This window comes from Mustela erminea, chromosome 5 (genome assembly GCF_009829155.1).
Source record: "Mustela erminea isolate mMusErm1 chromosome 5, mMusErm1.Pri, whole genome shotgun sequence".
Lineage (NCBI taxonomy): Eukaryota > Metazoa > Chordata > Mammalia > Carnivora > Mustelidae > Mustela > Mustela erminea.
In genome coordinates, this window is record NC_045618.1 from 62,697,796 (window position 1) to 62,721,674 (window position 23,879).

Here is a 23,879-nt window from a genome sequence, read left to right on the forward strand (position 1 = left end):
TGAGGGTGCAGTAGTGTCTTTACAACTACACGTTACCTCTGGAGGAGGAGTCGTCCCTGGATCAGCCACACTTGGCCAGAGCAACGGGAAGAAGCTGGTCGGGAGAGGAGCCACAGACACTCTGCTCCCTCTGCCCAGTCTACTTCCCCTCACCCCAAGCTGATCAGAGGCACAGGTGGGGTGCGGTGGGGGGGTGGGGGTAAGCGGAGGCAGGGGCAGCAGTGGGAGGGGCAGTTCTAGGTTTCTGCTGGGTGTTGGGAGGGGCTGACCCTAAACCCTGTCCTGGAGATCCAACAAGACAGCTAGAGAAGAGGAACAGGGGCCTCCCTATCTGCACATGCTGTGGACGGGTTTAGGGCGTGTCTACCTCAAAGTGTTCAGGTGGTGGTGGCTCCCCCTTAGAGAGTGTAATTGTCTATGAGAAAATCCCTGTGGTTGCAGAGTTCCCAGTCTCACTGTGTCTGGCCTGCAGGGGGTTCCACCACTGGATTACCACAGTTGAACTAAAATCAAGGACCAATCTGTCCTTGGATGGGCTTGGTGTTGTTTATCCTCTATTTCCTCTCCCAACTCCTTCTTCCTTTGGAATTTAGTCCAAAAGTCTGTGAACTAATTTATTGGTGCCTGTTTCCTCCTAAAATAAACAAGCCAAACTCACAGCCGGGGGCTGCCGTAAAGATAACGATGCAGGGGGCATGTGACCCACAAGGCGCTCACACCATGGGATGATACCATCCTGCACAGGTGGGGAACAGAGAAAGGCTCTATTTGAATATTTGGCCCGATGAACACCCTGGCCTCTGGTCAGGTGACCATGTCAAAGGGGGAAATTGGGTTTCATATCTCTTTTCCATCTCAGACTAAAGATGAGGTTAGGAAGCAAAGCCATTTAATGAGCACTGAGCCCCGGAAAGAGACAGCAATACTATGTGGCATTTTACGGCTCTTTGCCAGGGAGAGAGGTTGGTGAAAATTTACCAAGAAAATCCCCCAAGTTCTGGAGCTTGGGTCAGCCATTTTGCTTTGCTGGGCCTCAGTTTCTATATCAATCAGATGGGTTAGATGATCAGGAAGATTTTTTTTCAGGGGTGCCTGGGTGGCTCAGTCATTAAGTGCCTGCCTTTGGCTCAGGTCACGGTCCCAGCGTCCTGGGATCGAGCCCCGCATTGGGCTACCTGCTCTGCGGGAAGCCTGCTTCTCCCTCTCCGACTCCCCCTGCTTCCGTTCCGTCTCTCACCGTCTCTCTCTCTGTAAAATAAGTAAATAAAATCTTAAAAAAACAAAAAGAATTTTTTTTTAAAGATTTTATTTACTTATCTGGAAAAAAAGATTTTATTCCAGATCTTAGATTAGATAGTATCTAGACAATAGATATTAGCTAGTTATAGTACCAGCATAAGAACATAAAACTGTTCAGGTAGCTACGGGAACACTCAATGACTACATCCAAGGGAAAAAAATGATCAAGTAACGAGTTTCATTTTACTCTATTTGTACCCCTGGACTCATGCACTATGGCACACAGGGCTGATTGGAAGGTCCTTGCATGTTTCCAGAAGGGTCTTTAGTTGCCCTGAAGTGTAATTTGTCACCCAACTGCCACCAATTCTGTGCTGACAGAAATTACCAAAGGAAAAGTCACAGAATCTGAGGCATCCAAAAATGCTTAAGAGATCATCAGCTCCATCTTCTAAGAATAGAAGTAAGTGAATCCAGGAACTAAGTGTCATGCACACGGAGATTACCCATGCCTCATTTTCAAGTGGGCGTTGTGTACCTAAGGCAAGAAAGCCTCTCACAATACATCTATAAATCAGACGGTCAGTTGGTACTTGTACTGGATTTTCTTGAGGCAAAAGGCCAATGAGACGGTCTCCACCCAAGTATGAGGAGACGGAGTATTTCCAAACAAGGTTTCTACCTTGACAATACATCTTGTCATTTTATGGTTCAGAAGGGCAAAAAGACAATATTTCTTCAAGCTATACTTTTCTCAAGAGAGATGTTAAACCAAGATGGTGACAGCTTTAGGATCAACAGAGGGCTTACAAATGACTTCTGACCCTCTGCCCTGCCCTGTTTCTCCTTCTCAACAATCCCAGTGTTGTGTGAGTGTTCTGTGAGCACTTGGACAACAGCCAGTCATGAAGACCACGGCCAGCCAGTAAGTTATCGGATAACCTGCTCCTAAAGTCAAACTATTGCCCAGAGATAGTTATTTCTGGGTTTATGTCACCGATGGAAAGATAGGTCAAGTCAATGGGGACCATGTGAATAATCATTGGTTTCTTTACTTTATAAAAAATGACTGCATTGGGGGCACCTGGATGGCTCACTTGGTTAAGCGTCTGTCTTTGCCTCAGGTCATGGTCGCAGGGTCTGGGAATCGAGCCCCCCATCGGGTTCCCTGCTCAGTGGGAAGCCTGTTTCTCTCTCTCCCACTCACTCTGCTTGTATTCTCTGTCTCGCCGACTTTCTCTCTGTCAAATATATAAGTAAAACTTTAAAATAAAAATGACTCAATTATTTTACTAAATAAAAGTTCACATAGTTACTGATAGTATTTCAAAATGGTCAAATACCCCCAGAAAGGAAATACTTGGAAATAATCTGAAAATAGGGAAAGGTGCTTAACCATACTAATAATAAAAATGAGAATTAGAATTATACTGAGAGGCCATTCACCTATCAAAGATAAAGTGAAGATAAGGGAAAGAAATAGTAATGCCCTGAGTTGGGGAGGATGTTTTGTTGATGGGAATGTAAGTAGGGACATCTAGAAAAGGCGTTTTGGCATCGGCTAACTGTAAAAAGACCTCAGTTTCATTTGACTCAGTAATTTCACTACTAAGAGGGCATCTTTTTTTTTTTTTTAACTGAAGTGTAATTGACATGCAGTGTTATATTAGTTTCAGGTGTACAATATAGTGACTTCGTGATTCTACATGTTGCTCAGTGCTCACCCCAGTGAGAGCAGTTATCATATGATGTTATTACAGTATTGCCGACTATATTCTCTAGGCTGCACTTTTTACCTCTGTGACTTATTCATTTTATAACTGGAAGTTTGTACCCCTCACTTCCTTATTAATTTCACCCATTTCCCTGCCCACCTCCCCTCTGGCAAACAGACCCCTGGTCTGATTGTTTCTCTGCTCATTTGTTTTATATCGTAGAGTCCCACTCGCACCCTACTATGCAAACTGTGAATAGTTGCACTATGTGCACAACTATATTCTGCAGCACAGTTTGGAACACATTTGGGTGCCATCCACCCAAAGGATACCGGCTGTTAATTTGGGCAACTCTGTATGACAGAACACCTCAATGTCCTGACAAGCGCTGGCTGCAAGACTTACAGCTAGGTGGAACATTCTCAGTGCAGAGCAGTGTGCGGGACCCTCCGGCTCTGCGAGACACTGCCGACAGGGTTTGCTCTGGGAGAGGAACTAGGGGTGCCGTTGGGACACGTTTCCCCACCTAACTTTCTGTAATGTAAATTTTTCACCTCAGGTGGGTACACATACTTGTGCAGAATGAAAGGTGAAATGCCGAGTAATGGTCTGATTTGCGCTTTACACTGCAATCTGGATTCAAGCAGGAGGTGGTTTTTGAGAAAGAGACTGACATAACGCAGGCAAAGAGGAGGTTTCTAAAGGCAACTGCATCTGGCACATGTGAGAAATAGCCCCAGATACCAGAAAGATTATGGCAAAAAGAAGTGGAAACGTGCGGACAGCCAGGGCCCTCGGCTACAAGAGAACACCTCTTCTGGGTCGTTGGTCACTGTCTTCAGCAGGCTCCCCCAGCTCCCTTCCTGGGCTGCACTCGCCCTGTATTCTATGGTCAAGTCCTCCTATTTCCTTTCTCCTCCCCTCTCCTTTTTTGGGTTCCTGGAAGAGCAAGGTCCCTGTTGGTCTAAGTCCCAGGACTTGCCACCATCCGCTATCCCTGGGGAACGCTGGAGCACTGGCAGAGCTGACCCTGCTGTCCTGGTCGGTCTGTGCGGGGACCATCCAAGTCCATGAAATGAGGGCACTTAAACCACCAGATCTGTAACGTGACTCTCTGCCAAATGATTTTTTACTTGTTATGTTACTGTATCTTCAAATGACCCTGGGAGGGAGAATTCCAACCCTTTATACAAGCATGAAATGAGGATCCTACAGGAGGTGGGGATGCTGGGATCTGAACTCAGGTCAGCCTCCTCCAGGACCCACAGTGAGCCTCTCACCACCTCCCTCTCTGCTTCCATGGAAAACAAAGAGGCCTTGAAAGCGTTGCCATTTTCAGCACGTGTCCACATCTGCTGGCTCGAGATGCTCAGCAACACAGTGCTGGTGCGTGAGACCTGACTTCCGGCCCCACTCCGGGTCCTCTCACTGGATGCACACTTCATTGCTCATGTCTCTGGAACACTTGGGCATTCACACCAATCACTCAGACCCTCACAAGATCCGATTCTGCAAGGAAAGTACTTTTCTTCCCATTTTATAGAGGAGGAGACTGAGGTTCCTAGAGGCAGAGGAACTTGCCCAGGTCACCCCAGCTGGCAAGGGGAAGCGCCAGAGAAATGGAAAAATGTTTCAGGTCAGCATTGCTCAGCACTCTACAGCTCCACCTCCACCTAGAATCCTCCATTTTCAATCTATCACTCCCACCCTCCAGTCTGGGGGTTCCCCACTGGTGCACAGTGACTTGGGGGTGAGGTCTTTTACCACACCTAATTGTAGGGATGCAGATTATATAACAAGGATGTCCTCATTACAGCAGTGAACTTATTAAACATCTGAAAAGGTAAATGAGACATTTTAAAAAAATCTCTTCTTTCGGGGTGCCTGGGTGGCTCTGTGGGTTAGGGCCTCTGCCTTTGGCTCAGCTCAGGTCATGATCCCAAGGTCCTGGGATTGAGCCCCACATAGGGCTCTCTGCTCGGTGGGGAGCCTGCATCCTCTTCTCTCTCTCTCTGCCTTTCTGCCTACTTGTGACCTCTGTCTGTCAAATAAATAAAATCTTAAAAAAAAAAAAAACAAAACTCTTCTTTATTAGAGGTTCCTAAAACTCCTGACTTCCAAAGAAGTATGGAAACGCTGGGGGGAGGTGTGCTCCTCCATGGAGGGAAGGCCTAAGCAGAGGACAGCAGTGTCAGGCAGGACTCCTGTCAGAAGCCCACTAGTGAAGGCAACCACGGTCACCGGGTCACCCAGGGACCACGGTGGGACGGTTACCTCTGCTTCCTTTCACAGCCCTCCCCAGGAGGATGTTGGTGAGTCACAGAGCCCAGCCCAGTGCTGGAGGCTCCCGCCCCACCCAAAGACACCCTGCCCTAGACCCCCACCAACTTACATCCTCCATCCTGGCCTCCAAGAGGACAGCGTTCACCGGCAAACCAGAGATGTGGGGCAGAGCTCAAGTCCATTTTGGTAGTTTCCCCAAGTTTGTAATCCTCTCTTCTTTCACTTGCCTCGGGGGTGGCGGAGCACACAGGAAAGGGCAGGCTCAGGAGGCCCACTCAGCAACCCCAGACTCCTCCAAGTGGGGATCCGCGGGCAGCGGCCCCACCCCACACTCCCCACTTTGCTCGTGCTGAGGTCAGGAAGTAGCCTGTTACCAAGTTCCCTGGGGCCTGAGGATCAGAGCGGTAGGGCTTCTTGGCCTCACTCATAGATTCATCAACTCCAGGGCAGAAACGGGGCAGAAAGAGGGTGACCTGAGGACAGGTCCCACAGAAGAAATGACAGCGACACCCAGGAAAGAGAAAACCAACCTAGCAACCAAACCCACAGAAGCAGAGTGGCAGACCCAGGGCTGGTTCTGTGACTGCTCAGGGCCACAACTCCCGGATGCTCATAGTAATAATTCTGGGTAATCAAGAGGACATTAAAAAAGATAATCCTTCAATGGCTTCCTATTCCTCTCAGAATAAAATCCACGTGCTTCCCTAAGGCCGATAGCCCCCCCACAGCAAGGGCTCCCCACCTCACTGACCACCACTTCCCAGCTACTCCGCAGCTTCTAGCCTTCCCTGAACCCGTAAGATCTTCACTCCTCTTTGGCTTCCCCAAGGCCCTGGAAGGCTAATCCTTTTATTCTTTGGGTTTTAACCTACAAGCCACTTCCTCAGAGAACCCTCCCCCAACACCCCATCTAAGTCAGAACACCCCTGCTGTGGGACTCAGCAATTACTTTCTTCAAGTCTTCCTTTCAACATGCATTTGCTTTGTATTTCTGCTCACCCATCCCCCTCCCTGGTGTGTACTCCAGGAAGGCATGACAGGGTCTATCCTGTTCTGTTTAAAAAGTAAAGCCCCTGATGCCTGACATGGAAGAAACGGACCAGGAGGAACCAAGCAGAGTTTGGTGCGTGGAAGATATTCAATATAAGACAACCTCTTCCCCTTGCTAATGTCTTTTGAATGAGAATGTAGGGCAGTGTGTGCAGCCTTTCCCAAAGGTGACCATCAGTAATTGCTGAAGGTAAAAAACCCCAGAAGTTTGGTGTTTGTAGGGGGAAAGCATCAATTACATGGAAACGTGCCCCACCAGTACCCTTCCCCAGCGCTGCCTTCTCTCTCTGTGTGTGAGTGTGTGTGTGTGTGTGTGTGACAGTAAGCGAGAGAGAGAGGTTTCCCTGGTTTGTAACCTCGTCTCTTGTGGTTAACAGCACATACTTTGGAAGGAGGCTGTGTGGTTTAGATCCCACTCATCCATTTACTCTCTGCTCTGGTTATCAGTCACCTTAAAACTCAGAGGCTTAAATAATAACTTACTATTTTCTCTGGTCTGAGGGTTGACTGGGCTCAGCTGGGTGGTTCTCGATCAGGGAGTGTCATGAAGGGACAGTCAAATGGCAGTTGGGGCAGGAACTGTCTGAGGGCTCAGCTGAGTTGGTTGTCCTTGACGGCCTCTTCACTTACCTCACCTAGGCTAGCGGTGCCTGAGCCTCTGTGTGACTAGCCTGGGCTTCCCTCACAGTATGTTGGTATCTGGGTGGTTAGACTTTTTCAATGTCACTTGGCTGCCTGTAGATCCAGCTGGAGACTTCAGGACTTATGATTAAGACTTGGGAAGTTACAAAACATCACTCCTGGAGAATTGTACTCGTCAAAAAAGTGAGTCAGAAGGCTGTCCTAGATTCAAGAGGAGGGGACTACAGCAGGCATGAATATCGGGAGCATGGTACATAGTGGTGGGGGTGGTGGGAGGAGGAGGAGGCATCTTTTGAGACTAGCTACCACACTTCTAGAGGACTGTGGGCAAGTTACTTACTCTTTATGCCTCATTTTTCTCTCCTGTGAAATGTGGTAATACTTCATACTTCATAGAGCTCTTGTGTGGAGCAAATGAGGTAATAATGTATGAAAAGCAATTTACAATGTGCTGTGGAAGTATTAGCCACTATTATTACTCAAGAGTAAGGAATGAAACTTTTCTCTGACTAATCTCTGCATCCCAATGTCTATGAAATATTTGAAGATCATGAGCTGCTCCACAGAGGATAGTAAGATAAGTGATTTTCTCCCTACCCCCCCCCCCCCAAAATTTACAAGGGTAGGTAGGTTTAAAGTTTGGGTAGAAGCAGTCATTCCTCATGATCAAGCATGCATTTAAAATATTGACAGAAGTAAAAATAGCTGCCAGGGCTGGGCGAAGGCCCTTCTGAGTCACAGTGATGACAGGCTCACATCAGGGACAGGAGCAGCAACACTTGTGGTGTGGAATTTCCTGTGGCAGTGGCGGAAAAGGAGCCATGAATGCGTCTGTCAGCAAACTTCCCTGAAACAAAAAGGAACCAGGATTTCCTGTGGGAGGCCCAAGGAGCGAGTGGTGTCCAGGACCTCACACCCTAACTGGCCTTAGCACAGCCAGAAAACAGGATCTGCCAACAAATCATCGTGGGTCAGCCCCGTTCCCTGGGGGATAGAAACTTCTGTTGTTGCCAAATTCAAACAAAGCTCTGAGGCAAGCATTGAGCTCAAGCTCTAAACATAAAAATGGCTTCGTGGTCTGAGGTTGAAGTCATATGTTCTATTCTACAGAATTCTCTACCATGTCATCCTTTACCTCACACTCCTCCATATTCCGTGCAATCTCCAGGACAAAACCCAGTTTCCTGTCATGTGTGGCCCCCACACATGCCCATGTTCCACAATGCACATTCCTCCAAAGGGCCCCAGCTCACACATCATCCTCTGTTCATGAACATACCCTTTCTGCTGCCTGGAAAAGGTTAACAATTATAAGGACAGCCATGGTTATCTTTTCCGTGACTATGCACCAGACAGGTGCTGTGGTAGGAGCTTCATACCATCATCTTACTATATCTTTACTCTATCTGATAACGCCCTGAGCTTGCAGGTTGATGAACTCACTTGTTTACCTGGAAGCCCTGATCAAGACGTGCTGCTTCGTAAGGTTAGACATATAGATCAATGAAATAAAACTGAGAGTGCAGAAATAAACCTTCACATTTACAGCCAATTGATTTTCAAAGAGGGTGCCAAGACAATTCAATGAAGGAAAGTACTGTCTTTTCAACAAATGGGTGCTAGAGGACTGGATATACACATGCAAAACAATCAAGGTGAATCCCAACCTCACACCATATACAAAAATTAACTTAAAATAGATCAATGACCTAAATGCAAGTGCTAGAACTATAAGCCTCTCAAAAAAAAAAAAAATACAGTATTGAAGTTTCATGAGCTTGGGTTAGGCAAAGTGACAGAAATTAAAATAGATAAATTAGCTTTCATTAAAATGAAAAAGTTCTGTGCTTCAGACAATATCATACAGTGAAAAGACAACCACGACATCAGACAAAATAAATATTTGAAGATCATATATCTGACTGTATAGAGAACACATAAAGAATGTTAAAACTCAATAAAAGACAAATAATCCAATTAAAAATGGGCAAAGAATCTATATATACATTTCTTTAAAGAAGATATATCAATGGCTAACAAAGCACATGAGAAGATGATCAGCATCATTAGCCTTCAGAGAAATGCAGATTGAAACCATAATGAAATACCAGTTCATACCTACTGGGATGGTTCTAATTAAAACGACAGTGTTGATGAGGATGTGGAGAAACTAGAACAGTTGTACTCTGCTGGTGGGAATGTAAAATGATGCACCCACTTTGGAACACTGAGTTCCTCAAAACACTGAGTTGCCATGGGACCCAGCAATTCTGCTTCTAGGTAAATACCCAAGAAAATTGAAAATGTATGTTTTTGCAAGAACTCCTACATGAATGATCACATCATTATTCAAAATGGCCCAAACTGTGGAAACCCAAATGTCCATCAATTGATGCATTAATCAAATGTCACATGGCAATACAATGGAATGCTATTCAACCCCAAAAAGGAATGAAGTACTGATACCTATTATAACATGGATGAATATTGAACACATTATGCTAAGTGGAAAAAGCCAGATAAAAAGGCCACATATTCTATTTATATGAAATGTCCAGAATAGGCAAATCCACAGACACAGAAAGTAGTGGTCACCAGGGTCTGGGGGGTGGGGGGAAAATTGATAGTCATTGTTAATGAGTATTCAGTTTCTTTTTGGGGTGATGGAAATGTTCTAAAATGGGTTTCGGTGATGGTTGCACAATTTTGTAAATATATAAAAAACCTACTAAATTGTTGTGACAGGGAGAAAATGCAAGTCCAAAAGGAAAAAAAAAAAAAGAAGGGGGAGAAGAAGAGCCCCTACTACCTCCCACTCCCCACTGGGGACTGGTGGGGTCCCTACTCACTGCACTTCTTGATTGGAACTCCTGTAACACACAGGATAGCCCTGACTTGTTTGCAGGTCTATCCACCCCAACTGAGTATGAGTGCCCTGGCCAAAGCCTGTGTCCGACTCATTTTGAATCCTGGCATCTAGGACAGTACTTGCCACCCAGTGGATAATTGATCTAAATGTGTGTTGAATGAACAGTCTCTAGCATGCCCCTAACATTATGCACCACTCTTTATACCATCACTTCTACAATAAAAGAATATTGAAAAGATCACACACACACACACACACACACACACACACACACACACAATCTGTTATTTTAAAATTCTTTTCCATCAATTATTTTTAAAACTGGATGATTGATTAGAGTGGTATCTCTTTTCTACAGCTAGAGGGGCCTATGATTTCAAAATTTAAAAGCTAATCATCAATAAAACAACTGAGAGATGTGGATAAGAGGTAAGAGGTAGGAACACTTATCTAAAAATAGAATATTCAGTCCCTGAGCAACAAACTATATTGTGGACCACTTGACAAACATCTCTCCTACACAGAAGACTTCAAGAAGCAAGAAACCAATATGAAGGCTGATTAAGCTCAGCCTGTGAGAACTCTTTGGCCTTCCACAGCAACAACGACAATAATACAAGGAGATTATGAGAGTAATAAGAGCAGCTAACATGCACTGAGCACTTTCTATGCGCTGGGCGGGGCATGGTTTCCTGCCTTCTGTGTGTTAACCCGGTGACAACAACATGGCATGTGAGGTTCTATCGTTACTCTCCCTTTACAGACTCTCTACTTCCCCAAGGTCACATGAGCGGTACACAGCTGAGCTGGACCCAGGAAGACCAGAACTACTGCCCATGCTTCCCGCTATACTATGTTCAGGATTTCAGTCCCTTGACTGGACCCAAGAAAACAATTTGTTTGATTCTGGGATTACAGACCAGCTGATGGAGGTCACAGAAAAGACCCTGGGTGGTGAGGGGTGGGGATGGAGAAGAAAGAAAACATGAATATTCAGAAACTGAAATCCGTGTGTCAATATCTGACAGCTGAACATCTATTAGTTTATATACCCTTTATATATCGGGTGGGAAATATCTGAACAGACAGCTGAAACTTGCACAACCTCGCCCAGCCTCAATCTGAAGGCTGGTTCCCCCTGAGCTTTAAGCCCCAGGCCTCCCTACCTCCCGAGAGTGGGCAGCTCCACATCAGTCCCTCTCATTGTGCTCAGGGTCTCATCTGTTTCCTTCCTGGCCTTCACCACTATTTATAAGGATTTATTCATTTGTTCCTTGGTTTCCCTGCTGTCCTTGTCTGACCCTCCCGTCAGAACATGAATTCCGTAAGGGCAGTGACCATGTCCATTTTTGGCCTACAGTTTGTTGAATGGATTTAAGTCTGTTGAGGGGACACCTTTCTTTCATAACAGTTGGGTGCATTAGTGACCGGCCGGATGAGCACACTGGGCTGTGGCCACTGTAGGCCAGGGGCGGTCCTTGTTCATCTTCCTACTCCCCGTTCCTAGCCTGGTACTTGGCACACAAGAGTTCACTGCATCTCAGTGGAACTTGTTCCTTAATGAGTTGCTGTCAACCTAGACGCCAGTCTCTACTGGTGTACCTCAAGGCTTGGCCCTGTTCACCCAACCTCTGGATCCAAGGGTGACGGCCCAAGACCGTGCTGATGAAAACTGGGAACACCTTGAAGCTGGGAGGAGCCACAGCGGACAAGGAAAGGAGCTAAGAGAGCACGAACTGTGGTTAGGCCCAAGCCCCAAGAAACAGAACAAAAAATCAAGAAACCCCATAGCAACCACAGGATGGGGAGCTGGGGGCTGCAGGTCCATTGAGCTCTTTGTGACTGCAGTCTCTGGTGCTGCAGGAAAGCTGGAATGGCCCTGAGCTGCATCCGTGATTGGGTGGCGACCAGAATGAGGGAAAGGAGAACGCTGCCTCACCCACCCCCATTTATTCAGTTATTATTTCTACCCAGGTAAAGTCTGAATACCCGTGTTCCAGGGATACTCGGCAGACATTAGCAGGCCCCTCTCAGAAAGTCTCCATGAAGTTCTGAGCTCACATCCACAGCCCAGGCTGTGCAGCCCACCTTCAGGACGGGATTCCCCTGCCATCGCTGTCCCACGCAGGTTGCTGCTGGCCTCCTAAGTCTCCAGCTCTCCGCTCTCCCCAAGCTTCTTAGAAGGTCTTTGCTGCAGTCAATTGTGCCTAACACCTTGCTCCAGGTCTTCTTGGTCTCTTAGAGGAAGAAGACTTCTTCTTCTTTGTGTATGTGTGTGTTTTCCTCCCTAGGCCGTGTGAGTCCCAAAGCCCGAGGGTGGAAGTCAGTCTTATTGGGACACCTCTCAATGTTCACTCCTTTCTTGGACTGCCTTCAAACTCTGGCCTTTCAAGTTCAAAAGACACGTCGAGTAGGTGTGTCTGTGCTTCCTTGGTTATGGTTTGTTTGTAGCTTTTCTATTTTTTCTGTACCTTCATTAATTCCAGGTTGGAGCTGCATGTCCCTTTTCCCCAGGTCTGTCACAGCTTTTGTGTGATACTACATTTGGGAGGAGTTGGCAGACCCTTGAAACTGCCTATTCACGTTTCCTGTCATCTCCATAGATGCCCTTTTTATTCCTGAAGGCTTTCCTTAACATTGCTAAAGTTAAGGGGACTTAAGGATGTCAGTATGTGAATGTTAAAACATGAATCAATTTTTGAAGCTAATGTGATTGTTGAAGCTACTGTGAGGGCCATGTTATCTGAAGCACATTTTGATCCCTTTTGTTGCATATGCATTACTGTAATTTTTTTTTTAAGATTTTATTTATTTATTTGACACACAGAGATTACAAGTAGGCAGAGAGATAGGCAGAGAGAGAGAGGGAAGCAGGATCCCCACCGAGCAGAGAGCCCGACATGGGACTTGATCCCAGGACCCCAGGATCATGATCTGAGCCGAAGCCAGAGGCTCAACCCACTGAGCCACCCAGTGCGCCCCTGCATTACTGTAATTTATTGCTTTTACCAGCAGGACATTTTCTACTCCTGCTTCCGCTTCCCCCCTCTCTTCCCAGTTGCATTCATTGACTTAGTATGAGAAGGGCTTGATGCTCTCAAATTTTCAGCTGACAGGTCCTGGTCTCAGAGGAATAGATACAGCTGTCGGAAAGTTCAGACTAAGAGTTTTCTCTTTTGGAGTAATTTACATTTCTAAAAGAGAAAAACTGTACTACTCTTGTTACCAAAGTGAAGGCTGTTGAAGGTGACACAAAACCTCATCCTTTCAGGAAACCACAGGAATACTTACTCACTGCTAAAGCGCCTTCCATATGCTTCTATGTTAAATAGATGGACAAGAATGCCAGCTGCCACATTCAAATTTTTCAGTGTTCTTCTTGTCCGACCGGCGCATTACAATCAGAGCCAGAGCCCAGAGATTCGGACCAGGAGTTGGGAATATACTTGTGTTCATGCCTGAATCCAGAGATAAGTCCCAGATGATGCTTAGGATCAGCATGGATAAACAGTATTTTAGGAAGTAAACAGGCCAGGAGCCAGAATAATAAAAAAGTGGGAATGAAAATAAGGGTGTGTGGGTAAGCAAAAAACCTGGAGGCTGGGGTGCCTGGGTGGCTCAGTGGTTTAAGCCTCTGCCTTTAGCTCGGGTCATGAACTCAGGGTCCTGGGATCGGGCCCCGCATTGGGCTCTCTGCTCAGTGGGGAGACTGCCTGCCCGCACCCCCCCACCTCCCATCTTTGCCTGATGCTGCTCTGCCTACTTGTGATCTCTCTCTGTCAAGTTAATAAATAAAATCTTAAAAAAAAAACCAAACTTGGATGCTGTCGTCAGGGCAAAGGGTGTTTCTTAAGAGTAAACCAGGGGTGCCTGGGCAGCTCAGTCTTTTGCATCTGCCTTTGGGTCAGGTCATGATCCCAGGGGTCCTGGGATGGAGCCCCACATAGGGCTCCTTGCTCTTGGGGAAGCCTGCTTCTCCCTCTCCCCTCACACCCCACTTATATTCCTTCTCTTGCTGTGTGTCTCTCTCTGTCAAATAAATAAATAAAATCTTAAAAAAAAAAAAAGTGAATCAACTAACTTACATTTTGCTCACACCTTTCAAGAAGATAACTTAGAAAATCTTAAGAATCCAAACATTCTTCTATTGGCTACAAGAAAAGAATCAGGAAATGTTCCTTGGACTTTTATTAGCTATTACTTGATTAGAAAAAAATTATTATTATAAATATATCAGAACATTTTTATCTGCGCTTGATGGATATTTTTTATGTCAGCTAAGAAAACTACAGTTTAGTAACTAAGCTCAATCCTTTGTTTCTAAAGATTTTCTACAAACTATAATTAAACTAAGGAACATCTGAATAGTAACGGGTTTCCATATGGAGTATACTAAAAATTGTTCCAAAATCAATCACCTTGGTGGGTTTTATTTATAGAGCTACCAAATGGATTTAGGTAATACTCTCCCCAAATGTTGACTATGCCTTCTTGTTTTACTCTGAAGCGCAGAATAGGGACACAAGGGGTCCAGTGATCTGACTGCTAGAGAAAATGTTATGATTCTGCAAGTACAAGGATCCTAATTGGTAAAGCTCACTTCTTTCTTTCTTGTTTATCCTCATCACCCGCTTTCCCTGTCCCCCCACTCCCTCCCTCTGGGAACGATCAGTTTGTTCTCTATAATTAAGAGTCTGTTTGCTGGTTTGTGTCTCTTTTTTCCCCTTATTTGTTTTGTTTCTTAATTTCCACATATGAGTGAGATCATATGCTTTCTTTCTCAGACTTATTTTGCTTAGCATAATGCACTCTAGCTCTATCCATGTTGTTGCAATGGCAAGATTTCATTTTTTCTTATGGCTGAGTAATATTCCATTATATATATATATGTATATATATATACATACACACACATACACACACACACACACACACACACACACACATACCACATCTTTATCCATTCACCAATTGGTGGACACATGGCAGCTTCTGTATTTCGCTATTATACATAATGCTGCTATAAACACAGGTGTGCATGTATCCCTTTGAATTTGTGTTTTTGTATTTTTGGGTAGATACCCTAGTAGTGCAAATACTCGATCATAGGGTGGTTTCATTTTTAATTTTTTGAGGAACCTCCATACTGTTTTCCACAGTGGCTGCACCAGTTCGCATTCCCACCAACAGTGCAAGAGGGTTCCCTTTCTCTACATCCTTGCCAACACCTGTTGTTTGGTAAAGATCCCTTCTAACCATAAGAGCGGGTCTGGCATGCTTTACCTCCAATCTGACACCACAAAATACAAACTATCACATAGAAATGTCAAATGTTTCTTCCCATCACCTACAACTTTGGACTAGAGAGGAGCCACAACTGTGAACGCTATGTCCTCCTTGTAATCGCACTTATTCCCTCTTCTCAGCACCGGACAAAAAGGAACCAGGCTTATCATATCATGAGAGAGAGGAATGAGCCAGGAAGAATGGAGCCCCTGGTGAGGTGAGATACGTTACTGAACCCCATGTTCAGAGTCCCCATTTTGCTTTCACCACTAAGGTGTCAGGACTCCTTCCTGGAGCTACACCCTCACTGACCATCTGGCCCCCAGAGCTCTGGACACCGGGGCCTGCCAATGTAGCCCCTCCCAACCTCCTCCTGCAGCACCCAGTGAACAGTGTTTCCTGTGTCCACTCCCCAGATGTCAAGCTCAGTCACATCTGCCTAGTTGCTGGGGCAAAGGCTCTCACAATCCGTTGGAAGGCTCTGCTTTCCCAGGGGAGGGAGGGCAAGTGGGGTTTACCTGGCCAGGGCTGAGCTTCTGTTAGTGCATGAGTATAAGCAGGTTGAATGTAGATGGCAAATCCCCAATGATAGCCCAGTGTAGACATAAAGCAAGGGCTCAGTATAAGGTGGATGTTCTCATACTGCTATTACGGATACACACCTAAAGAGACCCTCTTGATGTATAAGAGGCATCTGCCTGATCAGACTCTGCTTCTTGAAGGTTAATCCATTAGCTGCACCAAGGGACAAGCAGAAGGCACAGCAGCTGCCATCTTTCCTCTTTTAGAGACAGAACACCCATAAGGAAGTCAAAGCCCCACTCATAAAGTCAATGGCAGATGTTTCAAACATCCAGCGGGCTCATTGTATATACCTCCTCCCTCATCCAATGTCGACATAAGCGACTGGTGAAGGTGGTGCCATGATTACAAGGTTGAAGGGATGGAAGCAGCACGAGGGTGAGTGGGAATGCAGCACTGTATGCAGCAGTTTAAGCTGGAGCACCTCTAAAATAGTATAGACTCTTCGGAGTGAGCATGTAGAAATGGACAGCTGAGGGAACCCCTGGCCACCAGCTGTGTACCAAACACAGGTTGGTACTCGGGCTTGGGAACGTCAGCCCTGGTGCAGGGTGCCGTCATCCTTAGCAGCTCTTGGTCCCTCCCCACCAGCTGCTCCGTCTGTCAGGATGGCAGGGGCCACCGAGCAACAACTGCTTGGAACCACGTAGACTATTTCTGGGCACGGGATGTGAGTAAGTGCATGCCATCGTAAGACCAGGATGTGAGTCAGATTGCTATAAAGAGTTAAAAAGGACTGGTCTTCAAAGCCTCCCAGAAGCAGTCTGCCATGCTACACGGCTATAGGGGAGCTATAGTCTGAAAGACACTTGTAATCATGGAGCCAAGGAGAGGCCATGAAGAATATGGATGATTAACATCTGCTTTTGGCTCAGATCATCCCAGAATCCTGGGATCGAGTCCTACATCAGGCTCCCTGCTCAGCAAAGAGCCTGCTTCTCCCTCTGCCTCTGCTGCTCCCTCCGCTTATGCTCTATTTCACTCTCTGTCAAATAAATAAATAAAATCTTAAAAAAAAAATATGGACGATTAGAATCAACCAAGTGATAGCAGCAGTCAGAGACAGACAGCTCAGAAAAGCTGTGGGACATGCGGTGGCTTTACTTTCCTCTTAAAACAAAACATTTTATCTGCAGAGCAACTTTTACGGGGCCAAATGAGTGGTCCAAAACTGGCTCTGAAAAAAAAAAAATCTACTGGCACTGAGGCATACAGATACAAAAATGACATGTGTTCGTAGCACTCTTTATAACAGTAGAAAATTATTAACCATCCAAATATCCACAAATTAGTTAAATAAACTGTGTTATGTTCCTTTGATGGAAACTAAGCAGCTCTTAAGAGGAATAAAGTAATTTAACTATACTAGCATGGAACAATGTCTGTGATAGACCATTACAGCAAAAAAAATAAAGTTGTAGAAAATGTGCCAAGAGATGGCATTTGGGTTAAAAATGGTATGTTTGTACATGTGCAGGAAAAAGTCTCTAAGGAGCTGGAGCACACCAATGTTAACTGTGACAGAGATACTTCGTCCATCCCTATTCATTGCTTGAATCCTTTACAACAAATATGACTTTTACAACAGAAAATAAAATTAACAGGTATTTATGAGAGAAGAAAAGTATTATGCCCTTTTTTTTCTATGAGGAATATTCTTGAAAGCCTCAGGGCGGCCGATGGCCCACAGAACCCCTGACTCAGGCATGAAGGCACAGCAAGGCAGGACCCAGCTCTCTGCGGGTCCATGGAGGGTACAAAGTCAGTATCCCCTAAATGCCATGAGAAAGGAGGGCTTAGAGGTTTCAGGAGCCTCCATAGATGACCTCTGAGCGCCATCCAGTCTTCTCCTTCCCCATCTTGTGGCCTCCCTTAGGTAATTCCCACTCACCCTATAGGTCTTGGCTCAGGTGTCACCTCTCCCGGGGAATCTTTCCGAACATCGCAAGGCCGGGACAGTTCCCCTTCCTCCCAGATATACACTCCGTCTCAGTTCTCACTTACTATTTCCCTGCGATAATTGGCTTCATGTCTGTCTTCCCCATGGGAACAGGAGCTCCTGAAGGCAGAACCTCGGCCTCTTTTTGCCACATCCCAGCAGACAGAGCAGCGTCTGGCCATGACAAAGGCTGACACAAAGGGAGGGTGCTGCGGGGGCCCCGGGGGTGGGATGGGGGAGGGAGGCAGAGTGGCGGGGAGGGCTTCTCTCCTTTGCAGTGACTACTCCTCTCCGTTATTTGTTGTCCTATGTGTCCAAGGGAATAGTTAGTAGGGATATGAAGGTCCCCTCCCAAACTCAGAAGAATTATGTCAGGTGGGAACTAGTGGCAGACGGCAGCATTTAAAGGAACTAAGAGATTACAGCTAACACTTCAGAAAGTTTCTCAGCCGAAAGGCAGGACCTTCGATGCTCTCTATGCCTACCTCCTGTTATTTATTGGGGCCCCCCGGCTCTGGACCCCTGATCTGTCCAGGGCAGCTGGAGGCATCCCGGTGTCGGGGTGGGATTGGATGGAATCCCCTCTTGACAGACATCGCTGCTGGTGTGACGGTGAGCCTCAGCAGTGCTGGGGTTGGGGCGGGGGGTGGGGGGAGAGGGGACACTGACCTCGGCTGATGCGCTGCTTCTCCCCAGACAGGATGCCAGGGCTGTCGATGATGCTGATGCTCTTCAGGACCTGATTGGGCAGCTGGGAGCACATGAATCTGGAAAAAAGGATCAAAAGGTGGGATCAGGAACCACACCTCTCCAAGCTCCAACAAGATCCTTGGCCTCTTAAGGTTATTGCCGTTGTCTGCAAAGGGACTCTCTGCACAGACAGCACATCCACTGGTGCCACGGGGCCAGGAGCTGGACCAGGGGGCGGGTATGCTGTCACCTGCCACCAGATCCTTAACTGCTAACTTTGATTTTAGCTGATATTTACTGAATGCTCCAGTATTTTACAAACACCATCTCATTTGTCCCTCAGAGTAACCCCTTGAGGAAGAAATTCCTATTAACATCAGAGAAGTCACTTACACAGCATCACTCAGAGCTTAAACCCAGGTCAGCCAGATCCAAAGTCCATCAGCCTCGCCTGCTTCTTTTCTGTGCTTCTCCCAGGGCAGACTATGCCTCCCTCGGGGTCAAAGCCCCGCTGTGCCGGAGTACCCTAAGCTCCCTGTCCAGCCACACCGCCCACTCCCTGCTGTGGCCGTGGAGGTACTGGGGCTTATTTTCACTGTTGCCCTGGGGACTCAGCATCCAGTCCAGTGCCCATCTGGCTTCAAGCCCTGCAAGTACCCGTGGGCCACACCCCAAATCTTCCAGGTGCCTCGGACTCCGAGGGGTAGCCAAAGAGTGGATAAAGTGGCAGGGGCATGGGAGAGTTCCGGTGGTGCAGCTCAAGCCTCCTTCCTTGGCCCTCACATTCCTGATACCATTTCTTCCTTCTCATCCCCATCCTCCTGCGGTCAGCTGCCCTGGCCAGCCTACCCAAAGCAGAGTGGCGTGGGAGGAAAATTTGGCTGTTAGGTCAGCAGACTGGGTTCAGGTTCAGCTCAGCCTTCGCCAGTTATTTTCTGTGGGACCCTGGACAAGAGCCTCCCAGCTCCAGGCCTGTGTTCTTATGTGTAAATGGAGATACCTGGATGAGGACCGGTAAGGTCCTTTTTAGCTTTAATAGTGAATAACTCTAGAGTAGCAGAGGGAAACATTTTGTTCCTTTTATCCAGGCAGCAAAGCCCAAGGTGGATCTCTGGTAGTCACTGTGTGTTTTTTTCTTTCTTTCTTTCTTTCTTTTCTTTTTTTTTTTTTTTTGTAAGATTTTATTTATTTATTTGATAGAGAAGGAGCATGTGCACACACACACACAAATGGGGGAACAGCAGAGGGAGAAGAAGCAGACTGCCCGCTGAGTTGGGGGTCAAATGCAGTACTTGATCCCAGGACTCTGAGATCACAACCTGAGCTGAAGGCGGATGCTTAACCGACTGAGCCACCCAGGCGCCCCACTGTGTCTGTTTTAAGGCAAAACCTATAGAGTGGCTCTCCTCCTTCTGTTTTGTAATTGGATAACTTCTGTATCTGTGTGGGCCGAAGGCTGGAAAACCCTCAGTGAAAGCTCAATTATTCCATTCAGGGGAACTGGTGGGATTACTCAGAAAGTAAATATGCTGGGAATGCAGGCCAGTGGGCCACGCCAGCCTTCACAGAGCACACGTGGATGGCACAGTCCCCCGGCCAGCGTGGGGTCACGGCCTCACAGGCAGTGGGTGGGCAGTCCCGAGCAAGAGGTACAATTACTGACATTTCAAAGTAGCTTTCTTTGAAGGTGCTCAGGACAAGTTTCCCACACATTCTTTTCTATATTTTCAGGTCAGCCCGGACAGATGTAGGAAAAAGATACTAGGGTTATTTTGCAGCTGGAAAAGCTGAAGCTCAAAGTCGTTATGACATCTTGAGGTCACACCGTGAAGGCCTGGCTGGCTGGAGAGGGCGACCTAATATACCTGATGTCTGCTGAGCTAGACTCAACCAATAAACGTTAAAAATAAACGGTCAGGCTAATTGAAGAGAACCCCTCATTTCTGATTTTCTCCCGCCCCTCATGCACCCTCCAGACTTTTCAGTAAATCCCACTGTCCAAACTTGGGAGACCAGATCTGTGAGAACGAAGTGCACAGAGATCACTAAGCATTTACTCTTTGTAAATTCACAGAGAAAAAACCACCACATTTGAGGCTTGGAACTGAGGTAGGAACAGAGTTCTGAGCACATTTGTGGTAGACTGCATGTCTCATCAGTAATGATTCCGTCTCTTATCACAGTCCCATCTTTTTTATTAGATGGCTTGAGACATTTGATAATGCTGAAAAACTGCACATATGTAGAACTATTTTACACAAAGTATTCCTGTGAGAGACTGACCTTTCTCCAAAGCCACAAGCTCACACTCACTAGCAACTTTTTCAAAACACAAAACCCCTGGATTCTCGTGTGGAGTTAAACAGAAGGATCCCAAATGTGTAAACTGTCCACTCTCTCTCTGCAAAGTGACAAACTTTCAACAACTCGCATGCCTCCTGACATAATAGCAGAGGCGAAATCAGGCAAAATTGTGAGCCACAAAACAAGATGTGGTCAGATGCAGTGAATGTGGAGACGGTACCTCACAACAAACAAGGGGGCAGGCTGAGGGACCCACAGGGATAACTGCAGAAAAGGGGAGGAGGGGGAAGAGGAGGGGGTAAGTGGAGGGGGGGGTAGGAGATGGGGCAGTGGAGAGAGGGGAGAAGATGGCGGAGAGAGGAGGAGGGAACTTACTAGGGGCACCCTGAGAGATGGTGGCAGGGTTGTGTGTGCAAAACCAGACTACACTCCATGAAAGAAAGCAAGAAAGCTTGGGGCCGGGGTGGGGGGCAGGGGGGTGCGGTGGTGGTGGTGGTGTGAGGGTCAGGAAGGGGGAGGGTAGGTAGGGGTGTTGTGGCAGGGGAGCACAAAGCATGAGTCAGCTTTCAGACCCCTGTGTGGGGGCAGGCGTCTTACAAGAGGAGTTAAACCACACATAGTTTCCTAAATAATTATAATCAGAAAAAAACCCGAATGCAATGCTGTTACAGCAATCCTGTATTACTTTTATGCTCTAAGAAAGGAAGGTGAAAGGCAAGGTTATTTACTGGGTATATTACAGTCAGCCCTGAGTCAGGCTTTTCTTGTTTATGTTTGTGTGCTGAAGTGTTTCCAAGCACAGATTTGCTGTCCCAAGATGGATTTCCTCTTCCTTCCCAGAGTGACTAACCTAAGTGTACCTGGACCTTGCCTCCTACATTTTCCCATGAAATAGGCAGACCTGTGTTGGTTAAGCCTAGGAGCCTCACGGAAGCTGTTAGGCAGTGTCTGCCCACCCAGAGCTGCCCTGATGCCTCTTGTTCTCTGATAAAAGGAGGGGAGGATGGGCACAGACTCTGCGCTTGACCCCCATCCCCTGCCACTTCCCAAAGGCCGCTCAGGGTTAGCAGAAAGGGGGCTGGATCAAGGAACAGTCTGAACTCTGAGGTCCTGCCACATAGTAAAACAGGGAGGAGAGGGATTTTAAACAGAGAGGAGCAGGGATTTTAAAACTGCCTCCAAATGCTAACATTCCAATTTGATGATCAACATTTTAAAAGAACCGGGCAGTATCTTCATACTGCTTTTGCTTTCCAAACAATGTCATGATATCCAGCAGTTACAGTAACCATAAAATGGCACCAACATTTACCGTCCCCCTACTATGTGTCTAAGTGCTGCACTTAACACTTTCTGTATACATTTTAACTCACTCAATCCTCACCACAGCCTGAGAGGTAGGGGCTGTGTATTGCCGTTTACATAGGAGGGGCACTGAGGGGTACATACCACAACTTGTCAAGTCACATGGCTGGTAGGCAATGGAGCTGGGATGCTAAGCTATGAGTTTGGCCTTGGGCTGGGGTTTTTGACTACTAGACTCCTACCACCATTTTGCGTGTGCAAGCCAACCTCATCACATTAGGCAATATCCTCCAACAAGGAAGTGATGTGCCAGGGCACCTGGGTGGCTCAGTGGGTTAAGCCTCTGCCTTCAGCTCAGATCATGATCCCAGGGTCCTGGGATTGAGCCCCGAATCGGGGCTCTCTGCTCAGCAGGGAGCCTGCTTCCCTTCCTCTCTCTCTGCCTGCCTCTCTGCCTATGATCTCTCTCTCTCTAAATGAAATCTTAAAAAAACAAAACAAAACAAGGGAGTGACTGCCACAGCCTTGGAATCCCGCACCAGAGACTCCCCTGTGATGTGCTCTCAGTCCAACACTGGAGGGCGGAGGTGCCAGAGCCAGAAGACGTTGCTCACTCACGCTGTGAGCTCTAGGGATCTAAGCACTTCTACCAGCCCCAGAACTCCCCACCTTGTCATCAGGCTCAGAGCACATCGGATGCTTACAAGGGACACAAGGGACAACCCCTTCAAGCCCATTTGAGAGAGACCAGATAGAGGACATGACTTCCTAAGATGGCACAGTAAAGAGCACACAATACACAAAAAAGACTTTTACAACCAAGCCCCAATCATTATCACCACACGGTCCTGCCACGAATGGCTGATCAAAACTTCCAGTGCCCAGGAGAAATTTAACTTCATATCCAGACTCTAAGGAGCCCACAGCTACCCCCTTTGATTGAATCTTACAGCATCACCACTTTTACAAGTCAAGGCTGGCTGAATGTTGGCAATTTCATGTGGTATGACCCAAATAGGTAATTTTCTACACCAAAGTCTCTCTTTCCTGATTGCTGCAGTGTGGAATGGCAACGTGCCGGCACTGGGAGGGTCTGCCTGGGGGCAGCAGGTGAAGCTGGTTTTCTGGTCTCTGAGGACCAGGACCACAGAGGCGGCTGCCAGTGACCGGTGAAGAACAATGGTCAGTGACCTAGCAGCCACCACAAATCCTGATCTTAAAGATTAATGGGAAGAGCTTCAGGGCGTTTATTATGGGTAAACACCACAAAGCAAACAAATAAACCAACAGAACCAGTCTGTCACTCAGATTAAAAAGAAAGTAACAAATATGCTGGTGATTCTTGGCAAAAACCTCTCTTCCTTCGTCTCTGCATCTAAATTAGCTGAGGGAGCCCGCACGTGTCTGGACTGATGCTGTATGTTTGTGGGAAGTCAGACAAAAAAAAAAATATCCCAGTGGTACTAAGTGACTGTAACATTCGTATAAAAAAAGTCTATTACTAAAGCTTCGTTTAATTTCAGAGTGGTGACAGGGTATATGTCCAAAAATACACTTGTGTGTTCTAGTATTGTTAAATCTTCACAGCAATGTGAGACAGTGGATTTGTATTTTCTCATCGCTATGATCAGGCCTGGCTAAAAGGACAGGTATGTTGGAAGTATCCCTCAGATTCCTTCAGCTCGAAAGAAAGTTGCAAAATTTCAGTCCCTGGGGCTGCTGGTTAAAGCTATTTTTCAAAAGGAAACAGAGGCAATGAGGAAATGAGATGAATTTCTTCTGTGGACAACTGCGATTTAAAATTAAACTAGATCCTAAACAAAATACAATGCCTACAGCTATCTGGATTTCAAAAAAAAAAAAAAAAAAAGACTACCATGTTTAGAAAAGTAGACTGAGGGAAAAACACAACACCCAGTTCAGAAGCAGATGGGTGGGGCGGGGAATGTCAGAGCTGGTCCTGACACTTCTGGAA

The 23,879-nt window shown here is 46.6% G+C and overlaps 1 protein-coding gene across 1 annotated transcript in view; it reads right to left on the reverse strand.

Annotated features, from left to right (window-relative positions):
* The window catches only part of EHD4 (EH domain containing 4), a 78,884-nt gene that overhangs the window by 30,983 nt on the left and 24,022 nt on the right, over window positions 1-23,879 (reverse strand). The window contains exon 3 of the mRNA XM_032343399.1: window positions 18,275-18,372. Coding sequence (XP_032199290.1) covers window positions 18,275-18,372 — 98 coding nt within the window. The remainder of the gene's footprint in view (window positions 1-18,274; window positions 18,373-23,879) is intronic.